At 36.5% G+C, this 13,592-nt stretch overlaps 1 protein-coding gene across 1 annotated transcript; it reads left to right on the forward strand.

Annotated features, from left to right (window-relative positions):
* Nucleotides 1-6,861: 6,861 nt before the first annotated feature.
* On the forward strand, nt 6,862-10,997 carry LOC105165776 (soluble inorganic pyrophosphatase 4). Its single transcript, XM_011084903.3, has 9 exons — nt 6,862-7,020; nt 7,966-8,121; nt 8,370-8,398; nt 8,758-8,823; nt 9,482-9,589; nt 9,702-9,767; nt 10,036-10,156; nt 10,290-10,371; nt 10,613-10,997. Exons 2-9 carry the CDS (start codon nt 7,992-7,994, stop codon nt 10,653-10,655), a joined length of 645 nt encoding a protein of 214 aa, XP_011083205.1. The 5' UTR covers nt 6,862-7,020; nt 7,966-7,991; the 3' UTR covers nt 10,656-10,997.
* The last annotated feature ends 2,595 nt before the right edge of the window (nt 10,998-13,592 follow it).

Here is a 13,592-nt window from a genome sequence, read left to right on the forward strand (position 1 = left end):
GAGTATGTTGAAAATTTATGGTCTATGTCCCCTAGGCCCAGTATCTACCCATTTACACTCATCACTTGGATGGCTAAGCTTATCTCCATGCCTCAGCCCACTTGGATGCCCGACCCGACCACTTCTACCCACATATGTTATTTTTTCCTAATCCTAATTTCTCCTGCTTATGTTCTCTTCTCTCTTATTTCCTCTTCTGTCTCCTCGTCTTCTTCCATCTTCCCTCTTCCCTCTTCTCGAATTCTTGCTCTGCCGTCTCCCTCTCTCACCAATTTGAATGTCTTCCTGTTTATTTAAGCTGCCAGTTTTTCTAGAAGAAAACAAGAAGAGAGAGAATAGAAATTGTCTTCCCCCTTTCTTTGTGAACTAAGTTCTTTGTGAAATTTCTTGAATGGAAAAATCTTAGTGTTTATGAGTGATTCTTTGTGGTTTTAATTGAGAAGCCTAAATGGTTCGTAGTGGGTCTTTGTGACATAGCCTTAGTGACTGTGGGCAACCGTGAGGGGTTGAGGGCCATTGGTGGTATTTGAGCCTCCCCCTTGCCAGATCTGGCTCCTGAGCCAATTTTCTACTGAGATCTACTGCTTTTATATTGTGCATATTCATATTGTTTATTCATTCTTTATTCGTTAATTTTATAAATATATTTGTATAAGGGTTTTCAAACCCATCATCATCTCTATAATAGTTTGATAGGATTCATTTAGGGTTCACTACTTGTGGTTAACACCCAACAGTGATATCAGAGCCTTCGAGTTTTGTCTCCAACGCCGTTAAGATTGTTTTCCTTTTCTATTATTATTATTTTTGTTGCGAAAAATTTTTCTGTGTGAAGAAAAATAGCTTAGTAAAACTCTCTGCAAAATTTGATATTTTCTGGGGCATTGTGTATTTTTCTACCATGTGCAAACTATTTCTGTTAAAGCTTATTTCTAAAAACCTGCGATACTTTTTTCTGGAAATTTTTTTGCAATATGTATTTTCTGGAAATTATATTTTGAAAATTATTTTCGACAATATGTCGAATTCTGCTTTGTGCATCAAAACAACTTTGTGCAATAAATCACTTATTGAAAAATAACTTAGTGTTGGATATATGATATTTCTGAGTTTTGTAATTTTGTTGTGTACAACCTCTGAAATTATTTTCTGTGTGCAATAATTTCCTAACAGTGCTTAGTGCATAAATCTACTGTTTAGTGAATCTGTTTTACTGCGTTGAGGGGTGAAATTTTTTTCTTCTTTCTAGATCTTTTTTTTTTTAACTGCTTTATGCTGCTTGAAATACTTCTGCTTAAGTGCTTTTGGTATTGATAATTAGATTTGCTAAGTGCTTATTCTATTATTACTTTGAGAATATTCCTAAAACCTAGACCAAACCCCTTGCTAAATTCCTCACGTGGCCGAACCGTAGAAGCTGACGGGTATCTGGATTGAGATTTAAGCCAAGGTTCCCTTAAACAGTTATTAGATACAAACTTGATTTTGGAATAAATTTGAAAAACTTTATACTGAAACCTCTTTATCAAGTGAATTATTTTCACTTGAGAAATGTCTTAGATACAAACTTGATTTGTCTAAAAATATTGAGGAAAATTTGGATAATTTTACAAAATTGATTCAGGATATTAAATTGACAGGAGATAAAAATATAGATGATTATTCTCCTATAGTTCTATTAAATGCTATTCCCGAAAGTTATGGAGATGTCAAAATTGCAATTAAGTATGAAAGGGATAATGTGAATTTAGAAACTGTGACTAGTGGTTGTAAAAGCAAGGAAGTGGATATTACAACAAGTAAACCTAGTTAGGACTAGAATAAGTTTAATTATGTTAGGGGAAGAATCAAGTATAGAAACTCTGTGAGTAAATATAGGAATAGAAGTCATAATAGGTCTAAGTCTAGGGATAAATGAAAAATCTTGGGATAGAAAATGTTAAATTGTGGTAAAAAGCGGTATTTTATTAAAGATTGTAAAATACAAAAAAGGAATGTAAAAAATGAAGATGATGCTAATTTGATTTCTAAAGAAGATGTACAAGAAGTGTTTTGAAATTTTTTTATAACTTGCCTTATTATCTTAACTTAATTTGTTTTTCCTGTACCATACTAGCCCTTGTAAACAAGGAGCTTTTTCTGTTTTTTCTTGCAAGTACAATCTAGGCGTTCTGGCAATGATGAATGCTAGATCGAGCCTTGGGCCTAGTTCCCTCTTTTTGGGTCCATGGTCCAAGGGAGAGTATGTTAGAAATTTATGGCCCATGTCCCATAGGCCCAATACCCACCTATTACACCCCTCAATTGGATGGCTAAGCCCATCTCCATGTCTCAGCCCACTTGCTCACCCAGCCCACACCCATTACCCCGACCTGGCCACTTCTACTTAACATATGTAAATTTGCCCTAATCCTAATTTCTCTCGCTTCTGTTCTCTTCCCTCTCATTTCCTCTTCTGTCTCCTCATCTTCTTCCCTCTTCTCAAATTCTTGCTCTGTTGTCTCCCTCTCTCACCTACTTAAATGTCTTCTTGTTTATTTAAAGCTACCAGTTTTTCTGGAAGGAAACAAGAATAGACGGAATAGAAATTGTCTACCCTCTTTCTATGTGAACTAAGTTCATTGTGAAATTTCCTAAGTGGAAAGATCTTAGCGTGTCTAAGTGATTCTAAGTGAGATGTCTAAATGGATCTTAGTGGGTCTTTGTGACCTAGCCTTGTGGTTGTGGGTTTTCTAGCAATCGTGAGGGGTTGCCGACCATTGGTGGTGTTTCGGCCTTCTCCTTGCCGGATATGACTCCTGAGCTCTACTACTTTTATATTGTGCATATTCATATATGTTTATTCATTCTTTATTCTTTATTTGTTCGTTAGTTTTGTAATTATATTTGTATAAGGATTTTCGAACCTATAATCATCTCTGTAATAGTTTGATAGGATTCATTTAAGGTTCAATACTGGTGGTTAACACCCAATAATGGTTTCAGAGCCTTCGGGTTCAATATCCGACGTCGGTAAGATCATTTTCCTTTTTTTATTATTATTTTTGCTACGAAATATTTTTCTGTGCGAAGAAAAATAGCTTAGTTTTTTTTATTATTATTTTTGCTACGAAATATTTTTCTGTGCGAAGAAAAATAGCTTAGTAAAGCTCTCTGAAAAATCTGATATTTTATGGGGCACTACGAATTTTTCTATTGTATGCAATCTGTTTCTGTTTAAACCTTGTTTCTAAAAACCTATTGTATTTGTTTTTGGAAATTTTTTGACATATATATTTTCTGAAAATCATTTTTTTGAAAATTATTTTCTACAATATATATTGAATTCTGCTTCATGTATAAAAACAGCTTTGTGCGATAAATGCTTAGCGAAAAATAACTTAATGTTGGATATCTGATAGTTCTGAGTTTTTTAATTTTTTTTTGTGTACCTCTGAAATTATTTCTTGTGTGCAATAATTTCCTGACAATGCTTAGTGCATAAATCCACTGCTTAGTGAATCTGGTTTATTGCGTTGAGGGTTGAAATTTTTTTCTTCTTTCTAGATCTTTTTCTGAGCTACTTTGTGCTGCTTGAAATGCTTCTACTTAAGTGCTTTTGATACTGATAATTAGGTTTGCTAAGTACTTATTCTATTATTACTTTGAGATTATTCCTAAAACCCCTTGCTAAATTCCTCACTTGGCCGAGCCGTAGAAGCTGACGGGTAACTGGATATTTAAGCCAAGGTTCCCTTAAACTATTGATAAACTGTTATTAGTATACTCTATTAGTTTCTGTTCTAAAAAACTGCTGATTATTCTATGCTCTGTGATTAATATTCTTCTGTTAACATGGCTAGTTAAAATTTACAACTTTTTGATGGTAAGTCTGATTTTTCTATATGGCAACAAAAAACAAAAGGTGTCTTAATTAAATAGAAAGTTTTTAAAGCAATTGATAGTATATCCTCAAAATGTTTTTGAAGAAATAAGATTAGAAAATGATGAGTATGCTTATTCCTTTATATTCTTAAATCTTTTTGAAACAATTTTAAGAAAAGTAGAAAAATAAATTTCTGCAAACGATCTTTGGAATAAATTTGAAGAACTTTATACTGAAACCTCTTTATCGAGTGAGTTGCTTTTACTTGTGAAATGTTTAAGATACAAATTTGATTTGTCTAAAAAAGAGAAAATTTTGGATGATTTTACAAAATTGATTCAAGATATTAAACTGAAAGGAGATAAAAATATAAATGATTATTCTCCTAATAGTTTTGATAAATGCTATTCCTGAAACTTATGGAGATGCCAAAATTGCAGTGAAGTATGGAAGGGATAATGTGAATTTAGAAATTGTGATTAGTGGTCGTAAAAGCAAGGAAATGGATATTAAAACAAGTAAACCTAGTCAGGACCAGAATAAGGTTAATTATATTGGGGAAGAATCAAGTATAGAAACTCTGAGAATAAATATAGGAATAGAAGTCATAGTAGGTCTAAGTCTAGGGATAAGAATAAAAAATCTTGGTATAGAAAATGTTATAATTATGGTAAAAAAAGCGGCATTTTATTAAAGATTGTAAAATATAAAAAAGGAATGTAAAAAGTGAAGATGATGCTAATCTGATTTCCAAAGAAGATGTTGGAGAAGTGTTTTGAAAATTTTTTATGACTTGCCTTATTATCTTTAACTTAATTTGTTTTTCCTGTACCTTACTAGCCCTTGTAAACAAGGAGCTTCTCTGGTTTTTCTTGCAAGTACAATCTAGGCGTTCTGGCAATGATGAATGCCAGATCGAGTCTTAGGCCTAGTTCCCTCTTTTTGAGTCCATGGTCCAAGGAAGAGTATGTTGGAAATTTATGCCCATGTCCCATAGGCCCAATACCCACTTATTACACCCCTCACTTGGATGGCTAAACCCATCTCCATGTCTCAGCCCACTTGCTTACCCGGCCTACACCTGTTATCGGACTCGGCCACTTCTACTTACATATGTAATTTTGCCCTAATCCTAATTTCTCTCGCTTCTGTTCCCTTCCCTCTCATTTCCTCTTCTGTCTCCTCGTCTTCTTCCCTCTCCCATCTTCTCGGATTCTTGCTCCGCCGTCTCCCTCTCATACCAACTTAAATGTCTTCTTGTTTATTTAAAGTTGTCAGTTTTTCTAGTAGGAAACAAGAACAGACGGAACATAAATTGTGTTCCCCCTTTTTTTGTGAACTAAGTTCTTTGTGAAATTTTTTGAGTGGTTAGATCTTAGTTTCTTTGTTGTTGTAAGTGAGAAGCCTAAATGGTTCTTAGTGGGTCTTTGTGACCTAAACTTGGTGGCTGTGGGTTTTTAGCAATCGTGAGGGGTTGCCGGCCATTGGTGGTGTTTGGGCCTCCTCCTTGCTGGATATGGGTCCTGAGCCAATTTTTTACTTTGATCTACTGCTTTTATATTGTGTATATTCATATCTGTTTATTTATTCTTTATTCTTATTTTATTCGTTAAGTTGTTATTATATTTGTATAAGGGTTTTTGAACCCATCATCATCTTTATAATAGTTTGATAGAATTCATTTACGGTTCACTACTTGTGGTTAACATCCGACAAACCCGATACTGCATGAATTGGGCCTGAGTTTTGCATGACTCTAATCACCAACAAGGGTCACATCCGTTTGGTATTGTGGTTGGGTACCTGCCTTGCCCTCAACTTTTGGTCGGGGAATCACCCTTACTTTTGGCTTAATTTACCAACTGATATACTTTTGAGGCAATGCGGCCTTCTCTCTCTTCCATTCTCCCCAAGTCAAGTACTTGAGGCAATGAGGACAATTCCTTACAGAAGTTGAAGATCTGTTTGCTAATCCAAGTAGATGATAATGGTTTCAGTGACGGAGGAGGAACCCAAGAAGGATATGTGATGCGGAAAACCCCAATTTACAAAAAATACTCTTAATGAAGGTTATTTTTGTCATTTACCAGCTTAGGATCCGCGCTCCATTGGATGCGGGTCGAAAAAGACTCGTCCGCATAGTTGAAGACCCGACTTCATGAGAACCGTCAGATGGAAGACACCCATCCTCCGGATGACAACACATGGCCCAAGTAACAATGCCCACCTGGCCTTATAAATACCCTAATACATTATTTATTGAGGTAACTGTTGTTTAATATTCTTGACCTACCACCACCTGATCGCATATTTTTACCTCGATCAACTCTAACTTGAGCGTCGAAAGGTCATAGTTGGGAACGAACCCGACGAGCCTCACGTTCGTGTTTCTATTCTCAGGACCATTTACTCAATCTTGGGAAGATACGTGTTCGAGTTCGATCAACCAGTCATGGTTTCAGATTTCGAGCAAGATGGTATTCGAACAATGACAACTCAAATCTTTCCTCGAAGCAAGAGGAAGAGGGAGATAACCCATTACCATTACCGTTGAGTTTATATGATAGGTGTTTTTATCTTATATTGGGGCAAAAGAGTACTTACACTACATAATCACTCAAATTATCTAATACTAGTATCCACACATTTTTTATACTCAATCAAATTATCCAAATAACTAATAAAATAATTTACTAATTAGTTATTTCCAAAAATAATTATAAATTAATATTTAGAGTATTTATCCCATAAAATCTAATTTCTTTTTGGTAGAGGAATATAGATTGTTCGTGATGGTGATCGTGGTAGTAATTAGTAGAGTAGGGGAATAACGCATAAGCCTAAAGAACCTCTCCCCAAAGATTGAGGCTACGTTGCGAAATTTCATTGGTTTGTCCCTTGTCCCCTGCCTTTCACTACAACCTCCCTCCTTTTCTCAACACACATGCTACCCTTATTCACCGTGGATGTAAACAGAATCAACCATCGCACGACTCAGGTTGACCAATGAATACACACATACCTGAAAAAAGTGCCACTTCACTGTCTCCACTTCATACCCTCTCTCACACACACAGACACACACTGAACTCTTCATAACGCTAGCAATTTCGGAGGAGAAGTTGTTGCTTGCGTTTCTTCACATCCCTCCCAACGTAAGTCCCCTCTTCTCTTATCCCACTTCGCCAAAATGTTTGCTTTTGCGTTCTTTCTTCTCTTCTTGTGAATTCATAGATTTCTTGGGAAATATACTATGTATTTCTTGCCTATGGTTTTGAGAAACTGTAGGTGGTTTTTCAGTACAGTACTTTATCGGGTATTGCTTTTCTTGTATATTTTGGAGTTGGATTCTGAGAATTCTTCTTTTCAAGTGCTTTTTTTTTTTTTAACTGGGTTTTGTTTAGCTTTATAGTTTGATGATAATCTGTGTATCCCAGTTTTGCTTGATTTTTTCCCTTTGCCTTGTTCAGTCAGTCGTTTTTGTTTTGTTCTTTGTATCTCTTGATTCTTTGTTTTCCAATTCGTTGCTTCCTCATGAATCGGAGTCTAGGATGAATTCCCATTTTTAACGGAGTTGTGTTGCATCAATTTTTTGTATGAGTGAATTCTAGTTATTCTTTTACTCTTTCTTTGATAGAGCATTGTTGTTGGATACTATTTGGTTATGGTGAGTTCATAAAGAGAATGGCTTTCTGAATAATTTGACAACTGGAAAATTGAGTTGCATGCCAAAAGAAATAGGGATAACGAAAAGTAAAATACTGTAGAGCATGAAGACAAGCAAGTGAAGTGAAGAGAGCACTGTTTCTCTTATAGGACTTTTGTGTTAAATGCATATCATGTCACTACACACACACACACACAATGAAGTCGGATGAAGAGCATCAGCTGAATCCAGTATTAGTTGCTGTTAGTGTGACTTCTTGATGCCTTTGTGGGTGGTGGATGCTTTAGCAGCTTTGTTACTGATCTTTATAGGCTATGTCTTGACTGATCACACTTGTAATTCGATATTGCCTGTAGCATCTACAAGTTGGAACTATGATTGGTTCCAGCTAGTTTGAAAGAAACATTCGGCTAATCCTGTCCTCCTTTTTCAGTTTTGTCTTTGTATAATTAGTTGAATATGGCTGAGAATAATGTACAACCGACTGGAAAAAGTTCAGAGAACTCCCGTGTTGCTCTGAATGAAAGGATTCTTTCTTCTCTGTCACGAAGATCCGTTGCTGCTCATCCGTGGCATGACTTGGAAATTGGTAAGGTTTATATGAACCTTACATGTTGGTTGTCAGTTTCCATTGTTATAGCGTGAGACCTTGAGTATCATTTTCCCCTTGACTGATCAATTTTACCTTGTAACCCAATTCTTGTCATCTTACTTTTAACTCTCTAAATATGACCGATTTGCAGGTGACTCTGCCTGATTCCTCCTATTCTATACAGTTGTCATCTTCTTATAAACTTTGCTGCTGCATGTTTTTGATATTGAGTGATGTTTATGCAGGTCCAGGGGCACCATCAATTTTCAACTGTGTGAGTGGCTCTTCTCCTTGTATACATACTGCATACATACTGCATACTTATGTAAATTGCAAACAAAAATTTGCTAGTTTAGGTGCAAAGCATTCTGTTGAAAAGCCACAGGGGAAGTATGTGATATGTTTTGAGTCATGTCCTTAGTGCATCTTCATTCCTTTTTGAGTTAAAATTCCTCACTTTCATATGTAAAATGGACTGTAGATACTTTATTTTCTGTTCCCTGCCTCCTAGTATTTTTCATTTGTTTATATTGCACTTGGATGGTACGTATTTTTCCTCGTAATATCCAGATGCTATTTGCCTAGTTTAAATATCCAAGTTAAAAAGCATAACTATATGGAGTAACTTGGTAGGTGGTTGAAATTGGAAAAGGCAGCAAAGTGAAGTACGAGCTTGACAAAACCAGTGGCCTTATCAAGGTGAGGAATTCCTTTCAGTTTTTCTCCTATAACATGAACAAAAGTTTCCATAGCCGCCTTCTCAAAGTTATAGCAAGTTGAGGAGAAAATATTTGTTAGACAGTATATTCATCGACATGATGGAAACATGCTTTTGCCTATGTATGTGCCTATGCTGTATGACTTAAGTGAACTCAGTACTAGTAAAACTTGGAAGATCTTTGATCTGTTTCTCTGTTGACTCTTTAACACAATGAGATGCATGTGTATAGATGGTGAATGGGTGTGCACATATTTGTAGTATGTACCTGTGTTATTTGCATGTATAGATTTCTTTGGGCAGTGATTGTGGTACTTTATCTTATATGCACTCATGGTATTATGACAATCGGCAATAACAAACTCGTCTATTCTCTTATTTCTGCATGCAGCAGCTGCTATTCTCCTTCTTCTGGTTTACAAAATATGCATGCAAGTTCCTTTATGTTGGCCTAGGAACTATGTTCAAGAGCATTTCATGCCATAATTTACCTTTCTTTTTCACAACTTTGCTACTTTGTTCACATCAAGACTTTCTATTGCACAACTTCTCCTGGTATTTCTTGAGTACATTCACATTTTATCCCATTTGCGTCTTCTCCATTCTTACTGCAAATTCTGAAGTAAATAATTCTTCCAGGTAGATAGAGTTCTTTACTCATCGGTCGTGTACCCCCACAACTATGGTTTCATTCCACGAACCATCTGTGAAGACAGTGATCCCATGGATGTTCTGATTTTGATGCAGGTTATTTCTGAGTTAATGAAACTTTTGTCTGCTGGTGTTCCTTTGAAATTGCTTAAACAGACATATAAAGAGTTATGCTTGCTTAATTATTATTCGTTTGGTTCCTGCACAGGAACCTGTTCTGCCTGGTACTTACCTTCGCGCACGTGCGATTGGATTGATGCCAATGATAGATCAGGTAAAGCTCAATGTTAGTGTGTCTGGTCTGTGATTGTTAATTAAATCTTGTGTCCATTCAGTGTGAGAGAACATCAACTCCATTTACTACCTAAATTTTGATACTAGGAAGTCAGAAAATTAGAACTGTAGGAAACGTACATATTACAGAACAGCGTCGACAATTTCGAAGGTTCCAATGTTTTTAAATGCTCTCTAGAAATATTTCCATGTTAAAATTTACACCATCTGGTTTATACAACTCAATTTTCACCTGGGCTATTCCACAGGGCGAGAAAGATGATAAAATAATCGCTGTATGCGCTGATGACCCTGAGTTCCGCCACTATAAGGACATACAGGATCTTCCACCACATCGCCTTGCTGAAATCCGCCGCTTCTTCGAGGACTGTATCCTTGAAAATAAGATTAAGATTTTATTGGTTCTATATGAATTATTGTTTGTTACACAATTTGAGCCTTCAATTGTGGTCACAGGTCGCTAAAGTTCAAATGACGGAAGTTCTTAACTTCTATTGAATAGACAAGAAGAATGAGAACAAATCCGTTGCTGTAGAAGACTTCCTGCCCGCTGAAGCAGCCACTGATGCTATCAAGCACTCCATGTGAGTTGTCTGAAATTTCTATTGCTAAGATGAGACTACTACTGATATTAGTATGGTCAGATCTAACTAATAACATGATAAGTAATAACACTGTAATGGGTCACTTTTCTTGAAGTGTTCGCCAATAAATGTCAAACGTATTCACTCCTCTTCTGATCGTGCTGATTATGCAAAATCTGGTCCAGGCTAGTAATTCCCGACTGAATTTAAGTCATCTGCAATGACCATATTCTGCTTGCAGGGATCTATATGCTTCCTACATCGTGGAAAGCTTGAGGCAGTGATTTGATCAGATGTTTTAAAGCATGTAGAGGCGATAACTAGAATGCCTGCAAAGCTGATAAGCTTTCTTGGACATGCTTGTCTAACCTCATAAGAAGCTCATGTTTTACATACCGCGTGTTGTCTAAAGGAGATGTGTGTTTAACATACTTCTAGTGGCAACGTCATGTTTAGAGGCGTCTATATCGATTGAACGTTTTGCTTAATGAATGCAACAGGGTGAAGTATGTCTCCCCGAATTATTGTAATATTCGTCTTAAGAAATAAATGTAGACTTTGTCTGCTAGATTCAGTATCATACGTTGAATGGTGATCGTGTAATGAAGATCTTTTCTTTTTCAATATGACAACTTTGCGATTAATGTAGCAATTGTCTTGGGGAATGACTATTAATCTTGTGAAATATTCGAATTTTGAGTCATAACTATATATGAAGATCAACCTTGTACCTCTCAATGACATGTAAGAACTTTTCTGTGTAACCTCTTGATCAACCAAAATCCAAGAAAGGAACAATAAACTCATATACAGGAGGGAAAAAGGTTGAAGTAATGCTAATTTTGTATGGTAGTTGCTAAGATTTTTGCTCTTTTTGGTAGAAGGTAAATTTCATACAAGTAAACATCAACTTTATAAAACAAGCAGAAAGCCTGCCTATCACCAAGCTATCCTCCAAATTCTAAAGACAGAAACTACTTCTAGCGAAATAGGGTTGTAATGTGCAATGAGTTTGTGTGTATCGGTTTTGAGGAGTTCAATTATCCTAGTGACAAGATTAATCCCCCTTCTGTTTAGAAATTGTTTCTCGTACCAATTTATATGTTAGCCGACTCATTCCTATTTCTCTCCCATACTTTGAGGGATTTTTCCCTTTTGGCACTTTTGAGATCTTGTCATAACTCCTCCTCGTGATGCTTTCTATACTTTGCTTGTCCGTGGGAGGTTGTCAATGACTCGCACTCCTATTTCTATTTTTATTTTGTAGTGGTCAATATTTGTAGCGATGTGCTTCTTTAATAGGCCCTTTCAAGAAAAGGTTTTGCTTCTCGTAGCGGACTCTATTTGAGGGCTAGTGAACACTCAGTGGAGTCGACTTCCATGCTTGACTTAGCCCACAGTTTCCGCATGTCTTATATTGAAGTGAGTTTGTTTGATTGACTTCTTGTTGTCGAATTCTTACGTATTGCTCCAAGGACAATTGTTGATTTTCACGATGAATTATTCATGCGATTAGGAATTTGCTAGAGAGTCATTCTGATTCACTTTAATTTTAGGGAGCTTAGATTCATCATAGAAAATAATTACTAGTTCTGTCATGCCGAAGGTGATGATTTGGAGTTTTCTGTAGCCCCCCTAGTCTCGGCTTCATTGTCGCATTTATGGATGTCGAAAATTCTTAAGTCTTTAAGGAGTTTGAAGGTGCCGTTGTGGCGAGAGCTAATGATCGCTTTGAGGGGAAGAATTCATGTTCCTCGATCCCCTTGTGACTGATGAGGATGTCGTCAAAGAAGGCGAGGTGGAAGTTGTGGACGAGCCATCTATTGACGGTACTCACGTCGACGTTGGGGGCAATCGCACTTGACTTATCTTATAATTTTTTTTATCAATTTCTCTTTTTGTAATCGGGACAACATAGTTGTTATTTCTTACTTAATAAATTTCCTTTATTTCTTATTTATTCTTGTTGTCTTTATTCACCACGTATATTCCTGGGACTTCTTAGAAGTTCTTTGTATAATGTTAACATGCATTTGCTTGGGAGCTTTGTAGGAGCTCCTTCGACTATTTTTACGAAACTTCTTAGGAGTTCCTTTCGTTGTGTTTTATGGAACTTCTTAGGAGGTCCTTTCATTCTCAGGCGTCGCTTGGGAACTTCATATGAGTTCCTTTGACTGTCTTCTATGGAACTTTTTAGGAGTTTTTTCGATTATTCTTTAGCGTCGTTGCATTTTCATCTAACTTTAGGGTGTTTTATTATGGGCTTCAAGGAAGCTTCGTTTGGTATGAACTTAAGTGCAAGAGCTTATTCCCCATACCTCAGGCGTGGGTATAATTTTTTCTTTTGGGGGCTAACAGTATAGGTACTTAGGGATAATAAATCTTCATAATATTTATTTCAATTTAATAGTAGACTGGAAAATAGTTTAAGCAAGAGATGATAAACTTTTCAAGACTTTCTATCTTTAAAGGTTAACATCTACACGTTTTATTCATCTAAACTATCATGTTTGGAATACTTTCAATTTTTGCAGATGATAAGTCCCGCTTCCTTCTATCTCTACTACATCTGTCTTCTATATGGCCTCCATGCATACCTCTTTGACTTCTCTTTTCTTTATTTCTTCTTGTCGTGTCTTCCCCTCTTCTCCTTGGGAAGATTCTCCTTGTCGAATTCCATCAAGAGTTTATTGACGCGACTCCATTGAGCACAACATAGTTGGCTGCCTTACTTACTTCTCTTAAGACAGCTTTCCTCGCTCGCACTGAGTTTCCTCTAGCAGGGCCTTCGAGATGACTCCAATAATTCCGACGGTAGAAAAGTTGTTTTTTGTTTTATGTTCTCTTTCTAATTTTTTTCCCATCTCCATGTGAGGCGCAGTGCATCCTTCCGCAACAGCATGTCCTCGGGTTTTTGTCTTTCTTCGGTCTACAAATTCTGTCAGGTATCCTCTTTAGATGAGTCTCTCAATTTTTTCTTTAAATGGTGGCATCCCTCAGTGTTATGGCCTGGATCTCTGTGAAAATGGCAATACTTTTGGATTTCATCCTCTCAGGGTTGTCTTTCATGGGGAATGGCCATCGAACCAAACCTTTTTGTTTTGTCACTAAAAGTATTTCTTCTCGCGGCCCATTCAAAGAGGTGTGCTGTCCTAATTCTCCTAGAGGCATGTGCCTGCATTCCTGCTTACTTTCGTACGCCCTGGGGGGGAGGGGGTATC

Source organism: Sesamum indicum, linkage group LG6 (assembly GCF_026168435.1).
Source record: "Sesamum indicum cultivar Baizhima isolate 11 linkage group LG6, ASM2616843v1, whole genome shotgun sequence".
NCBI lineage: Eukaryota > Viridiplantae > Streptophyta > Magnoliopsida > Lamiales > Pedaliaceae > Sesamum > Sesamum indicum.

Bases quoted from the DNA above. Each gene is read 5' to 3' on its own strand.
- LOC105165776 (XM_011084903.3), top strand. From the start codon at position 7,992: ATGGCTGAGAATAATGTACAACCGACTGGAAAAAGTTCAGAGAACTCC. The intron at 8,399-8,757 runs GTGAGTGGCTCT...GTAACTTGGTAG, and splicing joins CACCATCAATTTTCAACTGT to GTGGTTGAAATTGGAAAAGG. The intron at 9,768-10,035 runs GTAAAGCTCAAT...GCTATTCCACAG, and splicing joins TGATGCCAATGATAGATCAG to GGCGAGAAAGATGATAAAAT.